At 42.4% G+C, this 26,551-nt stretch overlaps 1 protein-coding gene across 6 annotated transcripts in view; it reads right to left on the bottom strand.

The window, feature by feature from the left end:
• Window positions 1–26,551, bottom strand: part of SAP130 (Sin3A associated protein 130) — a 100,250-nt gene that overhangs the window by 51,507 nt on the left and 22,192 nt on the right. For 5 of the 6 annotated variants that reach the window (XM_059704822.1, XM_059704825.1, XM_059704823.1 and 2 more), the window contains exons 8-15: window positions 22,926–23,073; window positions 22,673–22,763; window positions 22,393–22,497; window positions 17,579–17,720; window positions 9,309–9,430; window positions 2,197–2,499; window positions 1,323–1,500; window positions 411–515 (exon numbers count right to left, since the gene is read on the bottom strand). In XM_059704822.1, coding sequence (XP_059560805.1) covers window positions 411–515; window positions 1,323–1,500; window positions 2,197–2,499; window positions 9,309–9,430; window positions 17,579–17,720; window positions 22,393–22,497; window positions 22,673–22,763; window positions 22,926–23,073 — 1,194 coding nt within the window. The remainder of the gene's footprint in view (window positions 1–410; window positions 516–1,322; window positions 1,501–2,196; window positions 2,500–9,308; window positions 9,431–17,578; window positions 17,721–22,392; window positions 22,498–22,672; window positions 22,764–22,925; window positions 23,074–26,551) is intronic. The other variant, XM_059704828.1, reaches the window with a different exon arrangement.

The following is a 26,551-nucleotide window of genomic DNA, read 5'->3' on the forward strand; positions in this document are numbered from 1 at the left end:
AGAGCACATTAACAATGCACACAAGCACATGATGTGAAATCTGTCACATGTGTGAGACCCTTTGCTTCCCAATTACAGTGGGGCCTTGACTTACGAGTGTCCCGACGAACGAGTTTTTCAAGATACCAGCCATCTCTTGGCCGATTTTTTGCTTTGAGTTGCGAGCTAAACTTCGGGTTACGAGCCAGCTTCAGATACCCCACTGCGAGTTGGCGCAGCGAACGTCACAGTAAACGCCACAACATCAGCCCAGCACTTCAATTCATTGTAATGGTGAAAACTGATTTGACATATGAGTAATCTGAGTTACGAGCTCCATCACGGAACGAATTAAACTCATAAGTCAAGGCCCCACTGTATGTGCTGTTGGAGGCCCGAGTGGAAGTTGGAGGCCTGAGTGACGTGCTCACCCTGCAGGCCTCGGGGACCCGGATGTGCTCCGCACAGAGCCCTCCACTCGAGGACTGGCTACTTCAGGAGGCTGAGGAGGAATGAGGGTTTTCCGAACTGCAATTCTGAAAGAGACAAACACAAAAAACAGCAGTTCAAGGGAATTAAAAGACGTACCAGGCACATTTCCCAGGCTATGGACAGCAAAATAAAAGCACTACATTGGCTAAGTACTTTTCATGGATTTTAAAGAATTTTATCAAAGTAACATAGGCACGATATTATGAGAATAGTCAAACAGTACTACAAGACAGAATACAGCAAGTCCCTTCCCTGCCCTCCTCACTTCTGACCCAGCATGCTCTAGGAAGCAGGCACCGTGACTCTTCTAGCTGTTTTTCTAGCACGCCTTATCTCCTTTCTACTTCACATTATAATTTAAATCCATGGTAAGTATTTATGATCATTATTGTGTCTGTGTATCTGTGCTGACCTAGCAAGTTCCTGGAAGATAAGTAACATACATGGATCAAGGCGATCAAAGACCAATACTTTTCAGACTGAGAACTAACCACTGGATTTAACAATGTGGAGTCCAGAGGGAGCTCGACACGTTCAGTTTCGCAGAGTGGGAGCAAATGTTAGACAAGAGTGGATCTGAGAGAAGGTGGCGACAACCAGAGTGTCTCGTGTTACAACGCCTAATAATCATCCAGACGCTGGTCCTCAAACCCACAAGCACCGTGTCTCCTGGTCGCGATGAACGCAGTGACTCGCACAGCTGGTGAGGGTGTAAGTGGATATAAACACTTGGAAACACTATTGGCATGAGCTACTAGAGCTGAACACAAGCACAGCCTACACCCCAATCACACCAATTATGTAAGTGACACCAGAACCAGAGGGGTTACTGCACTACTGGGTTCACTCACCCATCTGTGGCAGGCTTCTTCCGAAGGATGCTTGGCCGGGGGGAGGAGCCCTGGGCGGGGGCGCTGGTGCTGGCGCTCTGGCTGTGGGTCTGCACCACAGTGGTTGCTGCTGGAGTAGCACTGAATGGGCTGCTAATAGGATTGGCTACGATTGTGGCTCCATCTGCCAACACCATTGCTGGGAGACAGGCAGGGGCGGGGCAGACAAGAACAATGAGGAGAGGGAAATGAAATAACATTACTAAAGTATCACATAAGATAAGTAGAAACAATCAGACCACCAGACTTAGTGTCTCTATGTTCTGACCATCCAATTTCAAGACGATAAGAAATAGGAACATCATGCTCATGAGCCTAAAAGCAAAAGGCAAGTAGGAGGTTACTCACCTACTGATGCATGATCAATAATCATTTTCATTGGTTTACAATCGTAATTATTAATAAAATGAGAAAAATACATAATTGTATAGTATATTTCAGGAAATCTCCCAGTTTTGGTAAAATACAACCACGTTCAATCCTAAAAATGGTGCCAAACATTCCAGTCTATCTTAATTTTACAGCGTTACATAAACTCTCCTAAAAAACCTCCTGCAAGGAATGAGAGTCCTCCTATTACAAGGTGAATCTGTTCTCTCAACTTAGAACTCTTTCCACGGAGTGCTCCTCACCTGTGCCAACAGCTATAAGGCTGCTCATGCATTTCTAAAGCAACAATGACCCTGACAGATAGGTTCTAAGCATCTCATGTTACAAAGTGAAAACGAAAGCTTAGAGAAATGATGAGACCACAAGCCAGCAAGTGGCAGATCAGAATTGAAACCCAGGGTCTCTCTTTTCTCCACACCAAAGTTCACCCCAACATGACAATTACCTGAAGTTTTGCCTTCAGGCGGAGGCTGCTGAGTCCCCACTGCTGCAGGCTGAAGTCCTTGAGTGCTGAGTGGGGTTGCTGAGTGAATGCCCTGTGTGCCAATTGGTGCTGGCTGTATTCCTGGGGTCCCAATGGGGGCTGGCTGGATCCCCTGTGTACTGATGGGTGCAGGCTGGATCCCCTGAATATGTCGAGCATGAGATGCATCCACTGTCATCAACTGCATGGGGTTTAGGTGAACTGTAGATGCCACCCCAACACCAGTCGGAGCTGTTATGGCAGAGTTTGGAGCCTGAGCTGAAACTGAAAAAGATGCAAAAACTGACTACAATAGCAGCTTTGATTAGACACAGTCCACATAAGAAGAAAAACACCAAAGTGAAAACTGCACAACATCTAAATCCTCAAAAAAAAAAGCCCGGCCGGTTGAGCTTTGACCTATGAACCAGGAGGTCACAGTTTGATTCCCAGTCAGGGCACATGTGGGATTTCGGGCTCTGTCTCCAGTGTGGGTTGTGCAGGAGTGAGTGAGTGACTCTCTCATCACTGATGTTTCTATCTTTCTCTCCCTCTCCCTTACTCTCTGAAAAAAATAAAAATAACTACAGCCCCAGCTGGTGTGCTTAGTGGTTAGAGCAGCCGTGGGAAAACTACGGCCCGTGGGCCGGATCCGGCCCGTTTGAAATGAATAAAACTATTGAAATAAAAGACCGTACCCTTTTATGTAATGATGTTTACTTTGAATTTATATTAGTTCACACAAACACTCCATCCATGCTTTTGTTCCGGCCCTCCAGTCCAGTTTAAGAACCCATTGTGGCCCTCGAGTCAAAAAGTTTGCCCACCCCTGGGTTAGAGCATCTGGTCCAATTCTCAGTCAAGGGCACAGACCTGGGTTGTAGATTTGATCCTGACTAGGCGCCAGTCAGGGCCCATGTGGGAAGCAACTAAATGGATGTTTTCTCTTTCCCTCTTTTCCTCCCTTCCACTCTCTCTAAAAATCAATGAAAAATATCCTTGAGTGAGGATTAACAAATAAACAAAAGAAAAATCACTACATAAACCATATATTAGCACGTTAAGTGCCAGGCCCGTTTTGTCTTCCTTTCCATTTAGCCCGCGATATCTGATTTCACCGATATGCTGGCGGCCGGAGATCTGTGTAAGGTTGCGATAAGACTGCATGTACATCTTCAGGCATATTCCTGTATGTATTTATCGCAATCTGTACTCTGTATTCTTTTAGAAATGCTTTCTCTTCGGTCAGTTGTCTGTGGTTCGTGTTCCAGTGCAGTTTAAAAATTTTTCTTTACCCGTAACGGTGACAATGTCAGTAGAAGAAGCACGTGAAAGCGATTCAAGTGAAATTAGTTTTTCTAAGTAATGTCGTAAAGTCGTTCTTTTTCTTCATCAGAGGATGAGGATAAGGATTTTGAAGAATGGCATGATCCGAGAGGTCATTAACCAAGGACTATGCCTTTCACCTATCCGTTTGGCTTTAGGATTGAAGACTTGAATGTAAAGTCATGTGCAACAGTAGAGAATTCTTATGAACTATTTGTGCCTGATGAATTGTTTGAGGATATTGCCAAACGAACTTATATGCATCGCAAAAATTAGGGGCTGAAAACTCGCAGCGTTTGTGCAGGTGGACTGTGACAAACAGAAATGAAATGAAATGAAATGATTTTTTGGTTGATGCTATGGATGGACTAGTTAGACTACCATCTTTACATTTATACTGGTCCCATGATCCTGCATAAATGCAAACTTTCCCGAAAAAAATGTCAAGAAATAGATTTGAAATATTACAAATGCTGAATTTTTCAGACAATAGGGAGACAGATGTTTCCAATCGTTTATGCAAAATACAACTAATAGATAACATGAAATGTCAAAAAATATTATCCATGTGAAGCTGTATGTATCGATGAATCTTTGATACCATTTCGTGGCCACATAATATTTAGGCAATATTTAAAACAAAAATGCCATAAATATGGTATTAAATTATTTAAGTTGTACTGAGGATCTGGGTACACGTATGCTTTTTGTGTATATGCAGGGAAAAGTTTAGAAAAAGAAAATATGACACCAACTAATGTTGTAATGTCTCTTTGTAGAGATGTATTCAATAAGGGACACACGTTGTACACACAACTGGTACACGAGTTTAGAGTTAGCATATAAATTACTCGATAATAATACTCATTTAGTAGGAACATTACATTCAAATTGATGGGGAAATCCTCATGATGTAACGTCAAAGAAATTAAAACGGGGAGAAATTATAGCAAAAGAGAACAAAAAAGGAATAACCATTTTGAAATGGAAAGATAAGCGGGACATCTTACTTCTTTCAACAAAACACACGTCAGAGATGGTGATTGCTGAAAATAGATCAGGTCACTACTTGAAACCAAAAATTGTAGTGGATTATAATGCAGGAAAAGCAGTTGACATATCTGATCAAATGAGTGCCTATAATAATCCGTTATGAAAACCCATGAAATGGTATAAAAGCTAGCCTTTGAGCTCCTACTAAATACTGCTGTTCTCAATGCTCATATTTTATTTAAAAATATTAGCAAGAAGAATATGAGTATCACAGAATTTCAGAAAAAATTAGCTGTCCATCTAACAAATTGTCGGGATGAAGAAATTCCAAGTGGCAGTGCTGTAAATATACCTCAAATATCTCATCACAAACTGCAACAAAAAACTAGAAGAGTGGCTAAAGTTCAAAGATATTGTAAGAAATGCTACGAAGATAATGCAGCACGATTTGGATGAACTATTGCCATAAAGTTCACAAAACAAGTTATAACAGTCTGTGAAACCTGCACAGGACAACCATTTCTATGTAGACTATGTTTTAATAATATTCATTAAAATTTTTTTTGGTAACAAGTAATATTTAAGTACATTCTTTTATGATCTTCAAGTTATTTAAAATTTATGAATAGAAGAATATAATTTTTTAAATTGTATATCATCAGCCAACAGTGACTGACCGGCCTGAACCAGTAACTGATGAGGTCCGGATGGAAAGTAGAGTGTCAGTCACCGGTGACTGACATGGCACTTAATGCGTTAAGGTGTTCTTCTCCACTCACTTCCTACCAATCTGATATGAATTTTTTGCAGATTAATAGAAATGGCATTAAAAAAAAGCAAAAAAGCACTCTATTAAACTCCAAATGTGAGCCAGGCAACTGTGCTAAATAAGTAATTTAAAACTTCTGAGACACACCCATAGCTCCCAAGTCAGTAATTTTTGTTTTAATCTATAGAATCACTATATAGGCATTTCTGAAATACAATAATTATGAATTTTAAGTTCCATATACCCATTAAAAAGAGAGAACACGCAAGTTTCCTTTTTCCTATCAGGCAAACACATCATCTATGTGTACATTAAAAAAAACCTCAAAAACAACAAAACTGAAAATAAAAGCACTCCCAGGAAGCAACAACAAAAAAAACTTTCTCACTACTGTGGAAAGAAAACAAACACAACCCTTCTCCCCAGTTAACAAAAAAAATCCAGAGGAAGGTATCTCACCCTCATCCTTTACAACAGCTGAGATACAGAAACAACCTCAGTGTCTGCTGACAGTTAAGTGGATAAAGAAAACGGGACACACACACGAATACTACTCAGCCATAAAGAGGAAGGGAATCTTGCCATCTGCAACATGGACAGACCTTGGGGTATTATGCTACGTGAGTAATCCAGGAAGAGAAAGACAGATAATGGATGAACTTACCTATCTGTGGCATGTAGAAAAAAAAATACCAGTACACCAACTTGACAGACACAGACAACAGATTAACTGTTGCCAGAGGCTGGGCTGGGGGAAGTAGGAGGGCTGGAAGGGGTAGGTAAAATGGATGAAGGGGTCAAAAGGTACAAACTTCCAGTTACAAAATAAGTCACAGGGATGTAAAATATAGCAGGGTGACTAAATTGCATATTTGAAAGCTATCAAGAGAGATCTTAAAAGTTACTGCCCAGCTGGCATGGCTCAGTGGTTGAGCGTTGACTTATGAACCTGGAGGCCACAGTTTCATTCCCAGTCAGGGCATATGCTCGGGTTTCGGGCTCGATCCCGTGTGGGGCGTGCAGGAGGCAGCCAATCAATGATTCTCTCTCATCATTGATGTTTCTATCTCTCTTCCTCTCTCTGAAATCAATAAAAATATATTTTAAAAGCTATCACAGAAATTATCAAATCATTATATTGTACACCTGACACTAATGTCATATGTCAATTACACCTCAATTTAAAAAAAGATATAATTAAAAGTTTTATGAACCAGAGAAAAAAAGATAAATTTTTATTATGAAAGAGAAAAGTATAGTGAAGTTAGTACACGTGTGAATTTCCAGCCATTGCTATGTCATTCTTCCCTGCTGTAAAATAAATAACCCACAGAGCATTATTCGTGTCTCTGAGAAGTGAGCTTTGTTGTCTCTGTTCAGTGGTAGTTGGGCTGTCTGCCTGGAGAGCATGCAATCAGTCACCGTTCCTCTCCAGGTCACTCCCTGTGCTCAGCCAATACTGAACTGCCATGCCTCTGTCCTCTCCATTCTGAGCGATGCTTTCCACATATTACTTCCCCGAGGAAGGTCACTCCTGACTTCCAGCCCTACTGTCTCATGTAGAAATCACATCTCGAACGGCAGAAGCAGCACGGTTTTGCTCAAGCCTCTCTTCTGGGACCCCATACGTTTGTCTACTGTAATATCTCTTTAAGTCCTACTCTTCTTACTAGACTCTAAGCTCGCTGACAGCAATATCTGTTTAAGAGTCAGCTTTACGTAGGTCTGTGAACTGAAGGGTCCTGGGTTCAATTCTGATTAAGGGCACATGCCCAGGTTGTGGGCTTGATCCCCAGCAGGGGGCGTGCACGAGGCAGCTGATCAGTGATTCTCTCTCATCATTGATATTTCTAACTCTCTCCCTCGCCCTTCCTCTCTGAAATCAATAAAAATATTTTTTTTAAAAAAAATAATATTTCTTTAAACAAAAAAAGTGAGCTTTAAAAAGAAAGCCTGGCATAGGACCTTACATATAGTAGAGTGTCAATAAATATTTGTGGAATTAATAAATGCATGAACAAATAACTAAATGAATGAGATACACCTCTGAAACAAGTGAAATTTCAGGAACAATCTGAGAGGGATCAATCACTTACAAACTATATAGATTATGTATATATATTTATAATTATATAGTCATATAAATATTCTACTAATATCTTGTTGGCCCAACAAGATTCCATCTTTATAAGCAACTAGAGACCTTGAACAATCCTATATAATAAAAGGCTAATATGCAAATTGTCCCCTCGGGAGTTTGACCGAATGGGAGTTGGACTGCTTGCTATGATGTCAGAGAAAGACATACCCCTCCCTCTCGCCTGCAGCACACTGGTGCACAGACTGGGATGGGAAGAAGCCCTGTGGCTTGTGCTACTCGTTTTCAGGTCTGCTGCAGCGGTAAGAGAAGATACTTGGAATAATAATGTGGAAACACAGGTGACTGGCAGGATGCACAACACTACTGACAGTGCTAGTATCATGGGTTTTGACAATAAATATTTATATACAATGACAATGTCAGCTTAAGAGATACTCTGCACATCCTTTACAGTTGGCTACTATCAGAGAAATACATGTCGCTCACACGCTACCTTCTGGAGACAGGCACAATGACTGCACTGTGAGAGAGGGCCAAGGTGGTAGGAGGAGGTAAGTGCTGCCACTGAGAAAAAGACTTAAGACTTTGCATCAATAATCTTAATACTTCTGGCAGCAATTAAGCATGACTTTATCTCTGTAAGATTGTTAATAAAGAACATGGATATGAATGTCCTTTAAAAAGATATTAATTTGATGAACAGCAAAAAATGATAGAATATTCAGGAAAATTCAGCTACTTTTTCACATTAGAGATAAAAATTAGAATAAAATTTGGAGAAATTTTTATTAAAAATAAAACCAACCAATATACAAAAACCAATGCAGAGATGAAGGAACCGGTTTTTAAAGAGATTTAAATACCATGTTTTCAAAGTTTTAGACCAGCATTCCAATTGAAATATACCATACGTGCAGTTTAAACATTTTCTGTAGCCAAATTCATAAAGTAAAAAGATGCAGGCCAGATTAATATTAGTATATGTTTAAGATATATTTTGTTAAAAAAAAAAAGATATATTTTGTTTAACCTAATGTATCCAAAATATTATCATTTCAAAATGTAATCACTATAAAATTTTTATTAAGTTATTTTACATTTTATTTCTATAGTATGTCCTCAAAATTCAGGGCATATTTTGCTATGACAGCACATTCTCAATTCAGATAAAAAATTTTTATTAGAAATATTGGATTTATATTTTGATTCCATAAAATCTACATTTTGAGAAAGTAGTTTCATATCAGTAAGTTTCTCCAAACATATTTGAAGTTTGTCTAGTTTTAATTAAGTAAAACAAAAAATTCAGTTCTTCATCTGCGCTGAGTCCCCCACCTCCCCCTTCAAATGCTCAATGGCCACCTGTGGCCCTGGCTGCAGGCCTCGTTGGCACAACAGAAGGCCATGTCCACAGAGAGACAACCTGGCTTTCTCATACCTAAAGTGAGCTGAGTCCCAAGGAACATATTATACAAACACTGACGTCTAAGAATTGTTTTCTGGATAAAGAAAACATGCCATTTACAAGAAAGAATAGTGAGTGTTGAGCATAATTGGACCAACGTTAAAAACACAACAAACACCCCATAAAACGAAAGAAGCCCTGTAAGAGTGCAGCTTTATTCGTTTTAACTGCACTACCATTTTAAGGTGTAACAAAAATTGTTAACATAATTCTCCTCAGGTGGGACAAAAATCATGCAAATGTCACTAACAATACTAACAACTTTTTATTGAACAAAGAGATGGTAATTTAAAACATTAAAGCTTCACATTTTAGCCTGAAATGAAGTTGAACATAGAAGCTAGAGTAGTTAAAGCCATAGTAAATACCCAGTGATCAATTTCGATCTCATTGCTTGAAAAAATGAAAATGTGAAGTCATCTTCACAGTGGGAATCATACCTGGATACTGTCGGATGGTGGACACAGAGCTGGTGATTGGGGTGTATGTGTGTGCCGTCAGTGGGTATGCAGAAGGTGGGTATGTTGGCAGAAAGTACTGGAACTGGACGGGAACAGACGGTCTATGGGTGGAACACAAATAATAATGAACCAGAGCGGCCTGGTGTCTTCTTTACCTGCAAATGATCCTGTCCCCAGACCCTTCCCACACCCTTACGGCCATACCAACATCTCCCACTGGGTCTCAAACATGTCAGATCGAAGGACACAGATCTACAGAGTAGTATCTGTATTTCTTGCACCAGAGGCCTGGTGCACAAAATTCATGCATGAGTGCGGTCCCTAGGGCTGGCCAGTGATCAGGGCTTATTAGGGCGTCTCGCATAGTCCTGATTGGGGCCAGGCCGGCTGGGGTAAATCTCCTGGCTGGTCGGCCCCCCATCAGCCCTGATCAGGGGCAGGCTGATCAACCTCCTGGGGTTTCTCACCCTGGTCGTATGGCCTCCACAATAGGCCTCAATCGCTGGCCAGGCTGAGGGATCCTATCTTTGCATGAATTTGTTTTAGGCCTCTATTTTTAAAATAAATGAATATTATAAATAACTGTATCAATAAATGTAAATATACATGGAACAATACTCGGCAAAACTGACTAAAAAGCCCCTGCATTAATAAAAGGTCTTCCCTGTTCAATTCCACTTGAAAGACGCTAAGCTCATACTGTTTTTACTGGCAAATTTTATCAAATATACGTAAAACAGATAATCTAAACTTATACAAACTGATTCAGAGACCAGAAAAAGAAGAAAAGTGGCCTTAGCTTACTTTTTTTTAAAAAAAAATATATTTTATTGATTTTTACAGAGAGGAAGAGAGAGGGACAGAGAGTTTGAAACATCGATGAGAGAGAAACATCAATCAGCTGCCTCCTGCATACCCCCCACTGGAGATGTTCCCGCAACCACAGTACATGCCCTTGACCAGAATCGAACCTGGGACCCTTTAGTCCGCAGGCCGACGCTCTATCCACTGAGCCAAACCGGTTAGGGCCTTAGCTTACTTTTTGAGGTTAAGATAGCCTTGATATCAAAACTGGACAGGGACAGTATCAGAAAGGATTATAAACAAATCTCACTCTCTACACTGACACAAAAGTTCCTAAACAAAACTGAACCAATCTATCCTACATAGTTCTATATAGTAAAAGGCTAATATGCAAATCGACTGAACAGCAGAACGACCGGTCGTTATGACGTGCGTTGACCAGCAGGGGCCAGAAGCTCCTGGTGGTCAGTGAGCTCCCACAGGGGGAGCGCCGCTCAGCCAGAAGCCCTGAGCTGAGCTCACAGTTGGTGAGCACAGCAGCGATGGTGGGAGCCTCTCCCACTTCCAAGGCAGTCGGACATCCCCCGAGGGCTGCTGGACTGAGAGAGGGTGCAAGCCAGGCTGAGGGAATCCCCAAGTGCATGAATTTTGTACACCGAGCTTCGAGTCCTATATAATAAAATAGAAACATGCAAATCAACCGTTCCTCTGCTATACTCAAGCCACGCCCACAAACCACACCCACCAGCCAGACTGACTATGCAAATTAACCCGAAAAAGATGGAACTGGAGAGCATTACGCTAAGTGAAATAAGCCAGTCAATGAAAGAAAAATACCACATGATCTCACTCATTTATAAGCATAACCAATGGACATAAGACACTGGGTGGTAAGGGAGGCCGGGGGCATGTCAAGGGGGGGGGAGGGAGGGAAAGGAGACATATGTAATACTCTCTGTAATACTTTAAGTGATAAAACAAAATTAAAAAAAAACAACAAAAAACGAAAAACAAAAAAAGATGGCAGTTAATTTGCATACACAGGTGTCAAGCGCCCCAGGAGGTGACAGTGGCAACGCCCGCAGGCTCCCGGGACCTTGCCGCCAGAGAGCGGGAGGTTGGGAGGTTTGGAGGACTTGGCAGAGCAGGAGACCGCTGGACATAGAGCAGAGCGAGAGAGGGCGTGGCTCCCTCTGTCACCCCAGCTTCCTCATCACAGCTGTGGAAACTGACAGCAGGGAGGAGGAAGTCCCACCCCCACAGAATGAGCCAGAATCAGCCATTGGTCAGATAGCTCTCAGCGGCCCGACAGCCAGGACTCTCATTCACCTGCATCTCAGACCGTGACAGTAGAGAGGTGGGACTCTGTCTAAAGAACACCTGTTGACACAACGTAGCTCTGCAGCCGAAAGATGCCGGCGTTATAGACAGAAAGTGTCTGCAGAGCAGCGTGCGTCTGATCTTGAAAGAAGGCGGCACCTGTGACAGAATGTATCTGAACACCAGCTACTGGAAAAACGTCGCTCTGATGCCAAAAAACACTGGTGTCATCGACAGAAAATGTAAGACCAACGTGCCTTTGAAGCTGAAAGAAGGCGGTGGCGACGACAGAATATGTCGAGAGAACAGTCATCAACAAGTACGACCAATACCGGTAGGAACTGCCTTCTCAGCGAAAATGGAGTACACGAGGATGCAATCCTCAAACATAGTTGTGGTGGAATGACTGTTCGATGTGAATTTTGCCTATTACTAAATTTCTTGGATGAAAAACCAACCGATGGGAAATTTACTGGATATTGTAGCAAAGGGAAAGTCTGTCCAAATCATATACATTTTCCAGATTACCCGGCATATTTAAAAAGATTAATGACAAACAAAGATTCTGACAGTAAAAATTTCATGGAAAATATTCATTCCATAATTAGTTCTTTTGCTTTTGCTTCCATGGGTGCAAATATTGCATTGCCATCAGGATATGGGCCATACTGTTTTAGAATACACGGACAAGTTTATCACCATACTGGAACTTTAAATCCTTTGGATGGTGTTTCTCGGAAGTTTGCTTAACTCTATATTTTGGATACAGCCAAAGCCAAAAGTAAAAGATTAGCAATGCCAGAAAACCAGGGCTGCTCAGAAAGACTCATGATCAACATCAACAACCTCATGCATGAAATAAATGAATTAACAAAATCGTACAAGATGCTACATGAGGTAGAAAAGGAAGCCCAATCTGAAGCAGCAGCAAAGGGTATTTTGCTCCCACAGAGGTAACAATGGCGATTAAATATGAGCGTAACAGTGATCTGGGTTGATATAATTCTCCCCATGTAACTGAGGTTGCTGTCCTTTCAGAAACGAAGATGGAGAACCTCCTTTTGAAAAGGGACTTGCTCATGCATTGTAAACCAGATCCCATTAATCCAAATGCCACTAAAATCAAACAAATCAATATCCTGTTTCCTACATTAGATGCAATGACATATCCCATTCTTTTTCCACATGGTGAACAAGGCTGGGGAATGGATATTGCATTAAGACTCAGAGACAACAGTGTAATCGACAATAATACTAGACAAAGTATAAGGACACGAGTCACACAAATGCAGTATTATAGATTTCATATCTCTGTGCGGGACACATTCAATCCTACTTTAAATGCAGGAAAATTAACTCAACAGTTTATTGTGGATTAATATTAAAAAATGGAGGCCAATCGGATAAACTTCATCAAAGCAAACCAATCTAAGTTGAGAGTTGAAAAATATAGTGGTTTGATGGATTATCTCAAATCTAGATCTGAAAATGACAATGTGCCGATTGGTAAAATGATAATACTTCCATCATCTTCGGAGGGTCGTCCCAGAAATATGCAGCAGTGATATCAGGATGCTATGGCAATTGTAACAAAGTATGGCAAGCCTGATTTATTCATAACCATGACATGCAACCCCAAATGGGCAAATGTTGCAAACAATTTACAACTCTGGCAAAAAGTTGAAAACAGACCTGACTTGGTAGCCAGAGTTTGTAATATTAAGCTGAATGCTCTTTTAAATGATATATGTAAATTCCATTTCTTTGGCAAAGTAATAGCTAAAATTCATGTCATTGAATTTCAGAAATGCAGACTGCCTCACGCTCACATATTATTGATATTAGATAGTGAGTCCAAATTACGTTCTTCTAATTAATTCCCTTTCAATGCGCACGAATTTCGTGCACCGGGCTACTAGTCTAATCTAATAAAAGATAAACATGCAATTTGACCATACCTTCGCTACACCTTAAGCAACGCCCACCAGCCAATCAGAGCGACTATATGCAAATTGACCCAACCAAGATGGCGGCCGGCAGCCAAGGAGCTGGAGCGATCAGGAGGCTTCGTTGCTCCAGTGATGGAGGAAGCCAAGCTTCCCTCCCGCCCGTCCTGGCTGGCTCTGAGCTCCACTAAAGGCAACAAACTTTCAATTATAGAAGGTAAATAAATCCCAGAACCAAAAAAAGAGAAAATAAGGAGAGGTTGGGAGCTTCTGTCGCTGGGGGGCTTGGCCAGCCTGAAAACGGCCCTCAGCCCCTCACCCAGATGGGCCAGGCACCCTAGTGGGGACCCACCACCCTAAAGGGGGTTCAGCCAGCCTGAAAATAGCTATCAGCCCCTCACCCAGGCTGGCCAAACCTCCATGGGGTGAGGGTCCCCACTGTGTGGGGGGGCTTGACCAGCTGGCAAACAGCCATCAGCTCCTCACCCAGGCTGGCCAGGCACCCCAGTGGGGACCCCCACCCTGAAGGGGGTGTGACCAGCTGCAAACAGCCATCAGCCCCTCACCCAGGCTGGCCAGGCACCCCAGCGGGACCCCCACCCTGATCCGGGACACCCTTCAGGGCAAACCAGCTGGCTCCCACCCGAGCACCAGGCCTCTATCCTATATAATAGAAGGGTAATATGCAAACTGACCCTAACAGCAGAAAGACTGGGAATGGCTGGTCACTATGACACACACTGACCACCAGGGGGCAGACGCTCAATGCAGGAGCTGCCCCCTGGTGGTCAGTGCGCTCCCACAGGAGGAGCTCTGCTCAGCCACAAGGCAGGCTGATGGCTGCCAGTACAGTAGTGATGGTGGGAGCCTCTCCTGCCTCCTCAGCAGCACTAAGGATGTCCGACTGCAGCTTAGGCCTGCTCCCCGCTGGCAAGTGGACATCCCCTGAGGGCTCCCGGGCTGCCAGAGGGATTTCTGATTGCCAGCTTAGGCCCAATCCCCCCAGGGAGCAGGCCTAAGCCAGCAGGTGGTCATCCCCCGAAGGGTCCCAGACTGTGAGAGGGCACAGGCTGAGCTGAGAGACCCCCACCAAGTGCACAAATTTTTGTGCACCGGGCCTATAGTATATATATATATAAGGCTAAGTTCCCATCTGACCAGTACCTATGACAAGCACTGACCACCAGGGGGAAGATGCTCAATGCATAAACTGACCAGGTGCAGTGACTTGGCAGTGGTGGTTCTTGGGTGATGCACCCTGGAACCAGAAAGGAGGGAGCCCGATTCCTCATGGGGCCAGGCGATTCCACCTTCGGCCATGGGTTATGTAGCTGCTGGGGCACTGCCAGCCCCGAATCTGGTTTACTGCACACTTGCGTTTGTGTTCCACACCCTGCACGACAGCAACTTTGCAGAGTGCCCTCTTACACTCGGGGACCCCTTGGTGGATGTTGGAGAGCCGGTTTCGGCCAGATCCCTGCAGGCCAGGCTGAGGGACCCCACCTGGCAGAGGGACCCACTCATTCCACAGAAGCCCTTTGAGCCACAGCACCACCTCTGGTGTGGCCGGCTGGGGAGGGACGGTGAGAGGTTGGCTCCAGGGTGTGCCTGGCCCGTCTCACCCAGTCCCGCCCTGTGGCCAACTTCTAATTAATTTCCTTTCAATGTGCACGAATCCGTGCACTGGGTCACTAGTTATTATATAAAATTAAATACATCATGATCAAATAAGATTCATCACAGGGAAGTAGGAATGATTCAATATCAGAATTTCTATTAATGTTTTAGATCATATTAAAAATGTACAAAAGAACAATCACTTGAAACTTTGCAAAAGATATAAAAATTGCTATTAAATTAGCATTCAATACTTATTTTTGACATAAATGTCTAAGAAAGTGGGACAGAAACAAAACTTTGTTCCTCAAACTGAAAACAGTATCTACAAAAATTGATTATGACATTTCAGAGACTTCCCATTTCAGTCAGGAACAAGACAAGGATGCCCACTATCTCTGCTACATTCAACATCACATTGGAAGTTTAGCCAACAAGAAAAACATAAGTATACAAAACAGAAATGAAAAAACTCCCTTATCCCTCAAAAACTTGTCCTTATTTGTAGATGAGATAAACATCTAAGTAGGAAATCCAAAAGGACTTCCAACCTTTCAGAGCTAAGTCATGCTCAGCAGAAAGGATGGACATGGGATACAGGAAAAGCTAGGAGCACCCCTATGCACCATAATGGGACAGGACAACTGAAAAGTGACCCGATGCTAAAGTGAGTTCCTGTGCACGTACGCAATGGGGGAGGGGATGGGGTGGAATTAGACGTATAACCATGTGCTAAGTAAAGAGTTTTTAAAATGTTACATACTTCTTGCCTGCTGAAAGAGCCTAGAGAAAACGACAATAAACAGCTAATGACTACATCTTGGTTTCTAAATGATGAAAGGGCCCTGGCCGGTTTGGCTCACTGGATAGAGCATCGGCCTGGGGACTGAAGAGTCCCAGGTTCGATTCGGGTCAAGGGCATGTACCTTGGTTGCGGGCACATCCCCAGTAGGGGGTGTGCAGGAGGCAGCTGATCGATGCTTCTCTCTCATTGATGTTTCTAACTCTCTATCTCCCTTCCTCTATGTAAAAAATCATTAAAATATATTTAAAAATAAATAAATAAATAAATAAATAAATGATGAAAGGTACCAGGCTCCTTGGAGAAATGGCGGACTCCAAGATGCTGACAAAGTTCAGGAGGGGCCTGATAACCTTATGGTGGTGGGAAGGGCTGGAATGACCAGGCCATGGCAAAACCACAGGAACTAGTCTGAAGGGGCTCCCATGGACCAACCCAGAGAGAATTTGAACATCAAAATAGATGATACTGAGACTGTAGTAATGAATAAAAACAAATCTATGAGCCTATTCTGTTTCTAAAAAAAAAAAAAAAAAAAAATACACAAAATAAATAAATGGGAGAAATAACTTTATATCAAAATGTCAACTGATAAATGTGAAACAATAGTTAGAAAAAGTCACTATTTTGCAACCAACATATTTCAACAAACCTCAACTGATTTAGCCAGGAATCATCGGTAAACAAACTATTTCGTGAAAGTTTATTGGGGGAAAGGATATTTATAGCCTCAAAGTATTTCCACACAGATTACTTAATTAAAAGAAAAACATCCCTTTATAGTAGGAAAATCTGGCAAACATCACATCTTCACTAAATAACTAATGTTGACCTAACTAATAATGAGACAAAAAAATAGCATGAGCTCTCTAATGTAATAGTAGTGATAAGAGCACATCAACCACGTGGTATTCACTCCAAAAATGCATAGCTTGAATCTAACTACGAGAAAACAATCTGATAAGCCCAAACTGAGTATTCTACAAAAACTGGTCTATCCATATCCTTAAAAAATGTCAATGTATGAAAGAGGATAGAAAGCTAAAAAATTGTTTCAGGAGTAACTATATTTTCAAGATTAAGTAAGAATGCCTTTGTTCTTCAGCGATGAAAATGGAAATATTCAGAGCCATAATACTGCAACCTTTACTCTTAAAATAAATTATACAGAGAAACACACAAAACAAAACAATGGATCCTAAGAGATCAGCCATCAAAAGGAGAATGGCTGAATACAGACATTTTCATAAAACTAAAAGAGAAATAATACAATGTATTATTTTCAGGGAGAAAATCTATATAAATAAAAGGCTAATATGCTAAGTATCTGACTGTTGGACTGGTACCTATGATGTGCACTGACCACCATGGAGCAGATACTCAATGCACAGGCATGGAAACATGGAGCAGACTGATGAATCTAAGGGGGAAGGGAGGAGGGCGGGAAGAGAGTAACCAAAGATCTTCTATGCATACTAGAGGCCCAGTGCACATATTTGTGCACTGGTGGGGTTCCTCGGCCTGGCCTGTGGTGATTGCGTTGAAACCGGCAGTCCCACATCCCCTGAAGGGTCACAGATTGTGAGAGGGCACAGGCCAGCCGAGGGACCCCACTGGTGCATAAATCCGTGCACCGGGCCTCTAGTTTAAAAATAAGAATAAGTACATGCATGCCATATTTGTGGGACATTTTATAATATTGAAAAATCAAAACAATGAATGACACACTGAGGCAGTGTAACTGGCACGTTGCCTCCTACCTATTGTCACTGCGAGTCTCCATGGCCACAGGATTTGGAGAGGCCCGATGTCCTGAGATGGGAATCAGGCTGCTCCTCTCCGTGGGGTAATCAGGCTGGATCCTAGGAGAAGTGTGTGTGATCTGCTGAGGCACCACCTTAGCTACAAAAAGGAAAACCAATGACATCACTGTTCATATGCTTTCACTGTCAAGACAAATCATTCTTGCCCAACAATCTTAATGCAAATAGTAATAAGAAGTCTGGATTTTAGTTTTAATCAAAATAAAAAATGAAAGATAAGTACACAAGGTTCAACTAAATTATTTCAATCTAATCTATAATAATAAAAGCGAAACATGCTTATTAGACCAGATAGCGGAACAACCTTCCAAACATCATTCCGGACATCCTTCCAGACAAAGCTGCGGCAGCGGGGGCGGAGGCAGAGGCGGTTAGGGGCGATGAGGCAGGCAGGCCGGCCAGCAGCCCCGGATTGTGAGAGGGATGTCCGACTGCATCCCCCAAGGGGTCCCAGATTGTAAGAGGGTGCAGGCCGGGCTGAGGGACCCTGCCCCTGTGCACAAATTTTGGCAATTTAGATGATGTAAATATGTATCTCATCTAAGCCTAAGCGACCGTTAAAACCAGATGGTTGCTATGATGCGCACTGACCACCAGAGGGCAGATGTCAATGCAGGAGCTGCCCCCTGGTGGTCAGTGTGCTCCCACAGACAGCCAACCTCCTGTGACCCCTCCCCCTGGCCGGCTGGCCCCGATCAGGACTGGGCGAGATGGCCCCGATCGCCGTCCAGGCAGAAGGATCCCACCTGTGCACGAATTCATGCAACAGGCCTCTAGTCCACTAATATATTCACACTGTCAAAGCAGGGTTCAGCATTATTCCTTTAACAAAAATATCAGCAACCAGGCCCCATTCCCCTGACCTGGCTTCTTCGATATCCTTTTTTTGAGGAGAAAACTTTTTATTAAAAATATCAAACAGACCATAAACAAATGAAAATATAGCTATAGAAATGACAAAGACCTTAGATTCTACTCCATAAGTAATTGGGTCCATAAGGAAGTAGCAATGTGGCTAATTAGTACTGAGTAGATCATTTTAATTTCTAAGTCCCAGCTTCCTCATCTCTTAGGCTTTCTCTAGATAATCATTTAATTTTGAATATCCTATGACTTTATCTAAAACCTTACAGCAAAGTCAAAATAAACAACAGAGTTTTCAAATTTAATATCAGGCTCAAAATTTGCTTTCCTCTACAATTTACAATCAAATTTTGTGCCGAAGGTATAGCTGAACTGGGACATACTTTATGGTTCTTAAGAGACCTATTAACTCTATGCCTTGAAATTTGCAAATAAAAGCTGTGACCTCAGAGATACAGAGCAAGGGCCATTTGGATAGTTATAACATCATTCTCAGGCCACACACAATTATCAACTTAAAAATCAGCCTGCTAGGCTGGCTGGTGTGGCTCACGGGTTGAGCATTGACCTATGAACCAGGAGGTCGCGATTTGATCCCCAGTGGGTGGGGTGTACAGGAGGCAGTTGATCAATAATTGATCTCTATCTCCCTTTCCCTTCTTCTCTGAAATCAATAAAAATATATTTAAAAAATTAGTCTGCTATACTTGGTCAAACATAAACTCACCCCTAATGCTTTGGTAGGGCCAGACCAAATGATTTCTCCGGCCTATATGGCCCACGGGCGGGACGCTCCCCACCCGCTCCAGAGGGACAAAGGTTCCATCTGTGTAAAGACGCAGGTTACACCAGTGACAGGCACATAACCACTAGAGACTAGGATGATGCCCCACATTACCCACAGTGCAATGCATCAAACACCAAAGGTAAGCAGCACAAACCACCATGGATGCCCAGCCGTTTCCTGAGGGAGATAGCCGGAGAAGTTTCTGCAGGATGCCCTGGGTGCCCAATTGGAGCACTGATGATGGCATCTGCTGGCTAAGGCAGAGAGGCACTGTAATGGCACATTTTCCATCAGTTGGAGATAGAGTATTGAGTGGAAAGCAACGAAGCCTTGTTTTTCACTCTTCCCATGAAAGGCAGGAAAAATAATACTTCCAAAGAATGCAGTTATCATTTGTAGGATAACTAAACAGTGGTTCATAAACGTAAACACATCCCAAATTTTAAATCTTTACTTTTTTCTAATTAAAAAAGCCATATTCTCTATTATTAAAAATAAATAAAATTTAAGGAAAAATATAATGCAGAAATCATAACTTGGCCATACTGCTACCTCCAAAGATAATTTCATTTTCTGAATGCTGTGACTGACTCTGCTTTGTATATTCTAAGACAGTATGGTCATCTACTGGAGATGAGCATTCATCAGAGGAGAAAACCCTATGTTCATTGTTTATCATTTTTATTCCTGACCCAATATATTTTTATTAGAAACAATGGCTGAATTCAATATTTAATCTCACCTGGAAAAAACCACTTAGGTGATTTAATATATCCCCTAGACCTAAACTTGAAGATCAATGCTCTAGGTTCAATGTCAAGTTTTCCTTCTCAACCTTTGTACAAGGATCCTATTATGACATAACAAAAAAGTATTTGGGTTACTATAAAAGAGGAAAACAAAACTAGAGCATAAACCCAACTGAACTTAGATGAAACCAATCACATTAAGGTGGCAGATGTTAAATGTTCTGGTATTTCTGTCAAATGATTTTCATATCTAGAATTCAGTAAATGGTTAAAATTAAAAAATAAATGAGCTGGGTAGATATAGAATATAGTAATACAGTAACTTAGGACAGGTATAAAGTTGCTAGTTTAAGCAAAAATGTATGATCATAGTTCTGTCTCCTGGTACTTTTACTTAAAATTTTTATTTATTGATTTGAGAGAGTGTGGGAAGGAAGGGAGAAGAGAGAAAGGGTGGAAGGGAGATAGAGAAAGAGAGAGAGAAACATCAATTTTGTTGTTCCACTTACTCGTGCATTCATTGGTTGGTTCTTGTATATGCTATGACCAGAGATCAAACCCGCAACCTTGGTGTATTGGGACAATGCTCTAACCACTGAGATTCCAGACCATCTCCTGGTACATTTATGAGGTGACTTCCACTGTGATTTCTTAGGAAGATACAGTGACATTAACAAGAACTAATCTCAAAATAATTTTTCAGAGGGATCAAGAGAAAACCAAAGCGCCCCTATAAGATACACTGCCCCCTCTTTACTGTTCTGATTTTCTTCACAGCTGCAGATTCCTTCGTGAGACTCTGGACTGAAAACATGAAAAGAACGGGCTGGGCTCTGATGTTACAGCTGAGGATAACTGCCGACAATGGCAAGTATAGCCAGACATTGGTTTGACACGAAAATATGGAATTATCAATGATCTTTTCAATAACAGTGCATTACTGCTGAAACCAGACACACATAACAAACTTCTTTTCACAGAAGAGAAGTGAACTCCAGAGGGACATGAGAGAAGTGTGGTGGCAGGCTGGAGTGAGCAGTGATAGGAGAAAGAGCCAGCAGCAGTGTCTTCTCGGTTACCTGTCTTGGGAGGTGGGGGGGTGCTTAGTACCAATTTAGGGTGGGCAAAGCCCAGTTACCTGAAAGAGGAGTAAGGATTTCCTGGGTTACCATTATTCTGAAAAGTGTCCTCAAAGTTTGGTAGGAGGACCGTGCAGCTGCAGTCTGTCTCGCATGTGCAAAAAGCAAGCAAGGAGAAGAGCAGCCAGGTTATTATATATATGGGTGGGCAGCCACATCTCTGATCTGGCCACTAGACCCCGAGGCCTCAGTGCTCAGCATGTGAGCATGCCATCTGATAGAACACAGTCTTATTTTGGGGGCGGTGGGAGGGGGGCGGCGCGCGATGGCATGCTCATCATGCTGGCCGGAGGTGAAGCTAACACTAGAGCTAAAACCTGCAGCCAGAGGACTAGCGAGAGCAGCCTCACAGGCCACAGTCTGTCTGGGAGCCCGTGAAAGTGAGAGCAGCCCCTAGGATAGAGGCTGGCAACCTGCGGCCCAAGAGCCAAATGCTGCCTGTTGCCCGCTTCCGTGAGGCCTGCGCTAAGCAAGGCATATGGATTGAAGCGGCTGAGGGAGAAGAAGCATTTTGTGACACTTAAAAATTATATGAAATGCAAATGTCCATGTCCAGAAAGCCCCTGTGCACACTGGCCACTGGCGAGCAGCTGGGGCAGAGACCTAGGAGGCCTGCATCTACTATCTGGCCCTGCTATACGGGTCGTTGGCCAGGCCCTGCTCTCAGTGACCAACGTCTACTGCCAGAAACCTTTCAAAGATGTTTAAAATATTCAAAGTATACAATATTTAAAAGGGGGAATAATGAAGCCTAGAAGAAACTTTAAAACAGTTATCAAGTGTTTTGAGATAGCACTTCAACGAAAGCCTACATTTAGCTGTCTTCCCACTACTGTCACCCAAAGATTTCTCCTGAACAATCCATCAGTTCTCCTCATTTCAGATCTCTGCTTCTTGCTGGCTTTTCCTGTTGTTTTCGTGTCAGTAAATTTAATTTATTTCTTTAAAAGGTACACATAAAAAGAGTAGTTTGATGCACAAGAAAGTTAAAAGTAGAGTTAAAGTTTACTTTGAGCTCTCAAAGATTATTATTCCTTTCTCCCCACCGTCATGCCAAATCTGTACAACAAATAATGTTAAAAGTTAAATTCACTGCTACTTTGAAAATCAACAACTAAAAAAAAATCAATACTATCCATCTATAAGAAGAGTTGGTCAGAGGGGCTGAAAAATCCCTTTGAAACTCCTGTCTGAAGGGTATACCACACTTACCAACTGGGATGTTTGAGGTGGTCACAGCAGTAGCATGGGATGAATGGGAGGGCACTGTCATGGTAACAATTGTACTCGTGGGGGCTTGTGTGTGTGACACAGATCCTAAAAAGGGAGAAAAAAAGGAAAATTCTTCAACAATTGCCTCTCTGAACATTATAGATTCTCTAAAACCTGAAACAAGCTCTTGGGAAAAGTTAAGATAATTTTCATAGCCTACTCTTTCAGCGAGGAGTGAAAATGAACCGGGCAGAAAGCAAGAGCAGGGCTGCTGACTCACCGGCTGTGGTCGCTGAAGAGATTGTGTTGGTTGCCAAAATAGGTGCCACTGTCGCCGCAGCCACTGGGGTGCCCGTGCTGAAGATTGTTTTCTGTGGGGAGACCCAGAACACAGAGTTACAGACGAGCATCTGCCACTCCATCTAGTTCAGAAGCAACCACTGCCTTCAGTATTGCATGTGCTTCGCAACTTTTGCACAGTCCTCACTTGAACCACAGCAGAAGCACGCAGATGGTTCTCCCCTCTGGTTTACCTGAGCCATGGTGTGAAGCTGCTGCTTTGGTGTCCCTAAGGCAGGGTGTGAGGGCAGTGTGATTCTTGTTGCTGCATCCCGTGACTGGGGGGGGCGCTGAATGCTGATGGCCGCAGATGGTGGGTGCTGGATAGACAAAGCTGGCCGACTGAAAAGACAGACAGACATGATCTTTAACTTGTCTCCAGACACAGCTCAGGCACCGATGCCACTTACTCCCTGGTACTTACTCCCTTGAATTTTAGAGAGAGTGGAAAGGAAGGGGGAGGAAGGAAAAAGAGTGGGGGGGGGAGGAAGAGAGAGGGAGAAAGAGAGAGACAAACATCGACCCAAGAGACACATGGACTGTTAGCCCCCCACGTTGTGTCACGACCAGGGCTGGGGATTGAACCTGCAACCCAGGTGTGCACCCTTGACAGGGAATCAAACCCACGACCTTTTGGACAGTGGGCCAATGCTCTAACCACTCAAACACTAGCCAGAGAGAGTTGTATTTTTTCAGAAGTCTGTGAGGTCCATTGTCGAACCAGTAAAGTAAATGGCCCATCAAGTTTCTCTTCTGAAACTGTGAGCCCCATTTCAAAAGCAATCAACATGTAACATGACCTGAAGAAGTTAAACCTAGGTCATTCTCAGCACCCTCCATATAGTTAAATCAAAGCTCTATGACAATCTCAAGGAAGCATCTATATATATAATAGGCTAATATGCTGTGTCCCTCCACCCGTCTGACCGGTTGCTATGGCGCACACGGACACCAGGGGCAGACACTCAACACAGGAGCTGCCGTGACACGCACTTGCCATTTACAGAAACGGCAATGTGGACCCGGCGCTGACAAAGCAACACTTGGTTTCCTCTAAGTAGGACAGAGGCCCAGCCACCACCTTGGAGTAAAACCCACCAAGTCGCAGCCTATGCTGCCGAGACCCACAAATTGTGGCCCACAGCGCAGCCCAGCCCGGAAACGGTCACTGTGGGCCCCACGTAGCAACGCCCGGCTTCCTCTCCCTAGCAATTAGCCACCTTGCAGTTTCTTCAGCCCAGGAACACGATTTGCTATATAGCCAGGTGGAAACGTTTTACACTGTAACCAAATGTCTGTGAAGCGTTTTCCCGTGCCTCATCTCATTTGACCCTCACAGAATTCCTGGAGTAGGTAGATAGGAGACTCGGCAGAATCCTATTTTCTTTTCATTCGCCGGAAAAGAGAGATTTAGAAAGCTTAGAAACTTGACCTGACTGAAAAGAAATGGTGGACCTTGAAAATGACTTCAGGTTTTCTCACTGCACAGATTATAGTCAAACACTGTTGCAGTTAAATATTTTACCCTTTGTTCTCCCTGCGTGATCTACAATAATAATCTGCTTCATGTTGATTATTTACTGCTGTGTTGCTGACAACTACCTGAAAGAGAAGTTGGGGTGCTTCACTGGGCTGGAAGAAGTTTAGCTACATCGGGAAGCAGGTCTAATTAAGCAAGTTCGTTCTATATCTATAAAAGGCTAAGCTAAATCGCACATGCACAATACATATAACCCTTTGCGGTCGTATTAAATTTGGACATGGGTGTCGTACTGGTCGGAATTAATTTCCATTGAAAGAGCAGTGATACATAACATGCAAGATTATGAAGGATAAACAAGATTTATTAATTCTTTTTTGGAACTACATCACTACTAGTAGAATCACTACAAACGTTATCACTTTCTACGTCAGAGTCAGTATTCAAGGTGCCAAAATAAAACTCTTCATTGTTACTTTCAGATTCGCAGTACATTTCTTTCGGTAACTTTATTTTTGCCCTTTTGGAGTAATATTTTGAAATAACAAGCGAGAATGCCTAATTACAGTTAAACGTAATTTGTAAAGCTTTATTTGAAATTCTGCGAAGTATCTCCGAAGCTTGTCGATTTCTTCACTCTCAAAAGGCGACTGACTTGCCACGGTGTTTTGTATTGCGAGTGTGGAACGACCGCGTTTGTTTATATTGAGTTTCGATATCTCCGATTTGTCGGGGCAGTGTTTTGGTTCGTGACAAGGTCGCTTAGACACTTAAGAACTTTCAGAGAAATTATGAACTGATAAATGAATGAATAGAGTTAAGATTCGTACAGTTCCTTGCTGTGGTGGCTGAGAGCAGACATACGACCAGAACGGTACAAAAGCTTTGGTGGCGGAGAGTAGACAAACGACCACAAAGGGTTAAAGCTCTCGCTGGCATCAATTGCATGCGTGTGTTTCCATCTGTCATTGTCAATCATGAATTTGGTTGACACTTCAATTATAGAGAAAGGGTGAAGAGCAATATTAAAACATTTCTTCTAATTAATTTCCTTTCAATGTGCACAAATTCGTGCACCAGGCCACAAGTTACTGTGATAAACACACTGTGCTCTATGGAGAAAACTAAAGATACACAGCAAGGTTTTCACTGTTATCAGGGAAGATAACAGACAACCTTGATTCAGAGCAGCTTAACCTGTGACACCTGAAGTACTGAAACCCCTGCCCCACAATTTTACACCATTTCTTACCAAATAATAAAAAATTATTTGTGACTGTCTAATGATTTAAAAGGTTACCAATGCAAATGTCAAATTAACTGGCAACAAGTGACTGAAACTCAACAACAGCAAGAACACTTAACAGGATACCAAAGTCAGCAGAAAGAGAGAGCAAAAATGGGGAGACAAAAAAACAAACACACCCAAAGGAAAGAAAAGGAGAAATCGCCAGAAAAGTACTAAATGAAACAGAGGCATACCAATATGTCAGAAAAAGAATTCAGGTAAGGGTCATATAATTCATGAACCAGATGGATGAGAAAATCAACAACCTATGCAAGAACCAGGAAGAAATAAAGAATGATAGCTACAATAAAAACCTCCATGGAAGCATTCAACAGTAGACTAGAAGAAGCAGAGGGCAGAATTAGCAAATTAGAAGACAGGGAAGCAAAATCCTCCCAATCTGAACTGAAATTGGAGAAAAAAAATCAAAAGACAGGAGAGCCTGAGGGAGCTTTGGGACAACATGAAACAAATCAACAGATGTACAAGAGGAGTGCCAGACCGACGGGAAGAGGAACAAGGGTTAGAAAACCTATTTGAAGAAATAATGTCAGAAAATTTCCCTGATGTGGGGAAGAAAAAAATTATACAAGTGCAGAGTCCCAAACAACATGAACCTCAAAAGACCCACATCGAGACACGTAATTACAATGGCCAACGTTAATGATAAAGAGAGAATCTTAAAGGCTGCAAGAGAAAGACAGAAAGTTACATACAAGGGATCTCTCATTAGATTATCAAATGATTTCACAACAGAAACACATCAGGCCACAAAGGAATGAAAGGAAGTATACAAAGTGATGCAACACAAGGGACTGAATACAAAATACTTTATCCAGCAAGGCTATCATTCAAAATTGAAGGAGAAATAAGGAGCTTCACAGACAAAAAAAGGCTAAGGGAATTTATCACTACCAAGCCAGAAATACAAGAAATGCTAGAGGGACTGTTGTAAATAGAAGGAAAAAAGGAGAAAGAAAGAACAAAAAATAAAAATGGCTACAAACAAATACCTATCACTATTAACTTTAAATGTAAACGGACTAAATGCT

Source organism: Myotis daubentonii, chromosome 7, assembly GCF_963259705.1.
Source record: "Myotis daubentonii chromosome 7, mMyoDau2.1, whole genome shotgun sequence".
NCBI classification, from domain to species: domain Eukaryota; kingdom Metazoa; phylum Chordata; class Mammalia; order Chiroptera; family Vespertilionidae; genus Myotis; species Myotis daubentonii.